This window comes from Montipora foliosa, chromosome 11 (assembly GCF_036669935.1).
Source record: "Montipora foliosa isolate CH-2021 chromosome 11, ASM3666993v2, whole genome shotgun sequence".
Classification (NCBI taxonomy): Eukaryota; Metazoa; Cnidaria; class Anthozoa; order Scleractinia; family Acroporidae; genus Montipora; species Montipora foliosa.
This window is the reverse complement of record NC_090879.1, coordinates 34180179-34182678: the sequence shown is the minus strand read 5'-3', so window position 1 is coordinate 34182678 and position 2500 is coordinate 34180179. Positions and strand designations below refer to the sequence as shown.

The following is a 2500-nucleotide window of genomic DNA, read 5'->3' as shown; positions in this document are numbered from 1 at the left end:
ATGATGCGAGTGTCAGTAATAATTTCTACAAAGCAGTGACAAAAAAGAGCTTCTATGAGAGACTCTATCAAGCGGAAGAGACAAAATCACTTGAAGAGCTCAGGGAAAAGAAAAACATTGCAAAACGCCAAAACAGATCTGAAAATATTGAAGCAGCAAGGGAATAGGAAAAGAAAAGCAATCCAGAACATATCAGAGACCTAAACAGAAAAGCATAAAACATTTAAGGAAAGCTATGCAGAGCTTAAGGCTAAACCAAACTGAAATTTGTCAAGGTCAAGGCTCTATTAGACATTCCATGTGAAAAGTGATTCAGTCTTTTTCGTGATAAGATAACACATCGCGCTGAATATATATGCACTTGCTGTGATTAGTTATGGTTCAGATCATCTGTATCTAAGTGTATCAAATATAATGATAAATATTCACAAGGTTTGTTGGAGGAATGTATAACTGGCGCAAAAAGTGTTAATATTACTGAATGGATCTGCTCTACTTGCTAAATCTGATGACATTAACATTATATGACCTGGCAACAAAAATCAGACCTTACTGATTCAAAATTATCCTGTAATCTGTGCAACGAACTTTGAACACATGGTAGAGCTCTTTATGAAGGATGTGTTAAAGAGTAATCTTATGCCTGTTGGAGAAATGGTATACTTATTTAACAGGGTTGAATTCCAGCAAAGGGGATTACCTCACATACATGCAGTATTTTGGGTATCTAGTTGCATGAGAGCCCACCGTGCTGTTACACAATTATCCAACTATCAATGCTAATGCATAAAGAAAACTTCAGCCTGCCAATTTTAAACAATCGCGGTAACTTTCATATCCACGAGTAACGACAGTGGCACTTTGATCTTTTTTAATGCAAGTAACCCCCAAAAATGGAATGCATTATGGGATTGGTTAAGAAAACGAATTTATTAAATTTTCGACCTCGGATATTGCGTTTGATTCTATGGCTTTGTTCACTCGATCTCGGTTATCAGCTCATACACCGTATTACCAAGAGTGCATTACCGAAGAGTAAGAATCTGGTATTATGTTTGTCCCCATCAACGTCAGAAAAGTGTCTATTTTTAAACCAACTTTTGCGGGAAAATAAAATCTTCCAGGGTTAAGGTTCTTTGCGTACTGTATTTGCATTACAATGGCCGTGTATTCACTAGCGGTTTTTAAGGTCGCTCAGCGATTGACAACCGGAAATCGCGTAAAAACAGTTGCTTTTCCGTCTCGCGTAAAGATAAGCGAGTCGGCAAACTTCAGTGGAATTCTCATTAAATTTAAGCCACCAAACCAATGAGGGTTTATTCATTGGCACGTGCTCTCTCCTCATTAAGTCACCTGACGAAGTCTGCAAACAAACTACTTTCAGGAATGTTAAGTAAGACAACTGCTGTCGTGAAAACACAGCCCATGTGGCATTCACATTTAAATGATATGGAAGAGGCAGCACTTTCTCCTAAGTTATTTTAAGATTCCAAGTTTTGATCCGGCTTTGGTTGGAACCCGCGACCTCCAGCACGGCGGCCCGATGCTAAACAAACTGAGCCACCGGTGTCAGGTGTGTCACCCAAAACAAGGCCAGAAACACCTACTCTTTTCCAACATTTTTGTGTTATTACTAGCAATGGTTGTAAGGTGTGGACTACGGATTTTAGTCCTGAACTGAGAAAACTTGAAAGTTAAACAGATTCAAAACATGGTAGAAATTTCTCTGACAAGGCTAGGATACAAATGAAAAGCGTTCTGCTTACTCCAGGCAATAGGCATCTGCTGAAATGCGCGATCCATTAAAGTCTGGTAAGGTTTCACTTTAATAGTCCATAACTTAAGTAACATTCTTTTGTCTGGGAATAACCTGGAATAGGGATTCGTTGCGTTTGGTAACATTTGTTTTTAAGACCCATGCCGAAGACTTTTTTCTCGGAAAAACTCTGCTGACTGATGTTTTTCAATTACAGCCATAACAGGGATAAATTAAATAGGATTGTCCCACCCCACTCACCCCAGAAACAAAACAAAAAGAGAGTCAAGAAATGCCCCGAGCTATGCTTCTTAGGAGCCTTGGAAACAAATAACCATTCTTTTTGTTCTAGGCGCAACCGCAGGTTAGTGCAGCCGAAGTGGTGCGCGTTGCTGCCGAGGGAAAGAGGAACCAGGCGGCCAAAGAAGAGAGAGTAGAAAAAGAAGCAGAAAAACCGGCTTGGCTTGTCGAGGCCGAGGCAAGAAGAAAACTTCACGAACAGCGAAGACACAACAAAACAAAACAACATGAAGAGAGGGAGCAAGACCAAAGTAAACCGCACAATGTTGTTCTTCGTCCCGTTCGGAAGGCTGAACATGGTCGGACTAAAACCAACGAAGATAACGACGTCAGCCGAGAGGCGTTAAATATTCGTCTTCGACCCGTACCGAAGCAAGAGTCAATTACATTGCAGGCACAAGAAGGGAATGAGAACGATAACAAAAAATCCCATAATGTTGTTTT

The 2500-nt window shown here is 40.3% G+C and overlaps 1 protein-coding gene across 2 annotated transcripts in view; it reads left to right on the top strand.

Moving 5' to 3' along the window:
- The window catches only part of LOC137975866 (ensconsin-like), a 49417-nt gene that overhangs the window by 36885 nt on the left and 10032 nt on the right, over window positions 1–2500 (top strand). For both annotated transcript variants that reach the window (XM_068823067.1, XM_068823068.1), the window contains exon 10: window positions 2109–2500. This exon is cut by the window's right edge and continues 605 nt beyond it. In XM_068823067.1, coding sequence (XP_068679168.1) covers window positions 2109–2500 — 392 coding nt within the window. The remainder of the gene's footprint in view (window positions 1–2108) is intronic.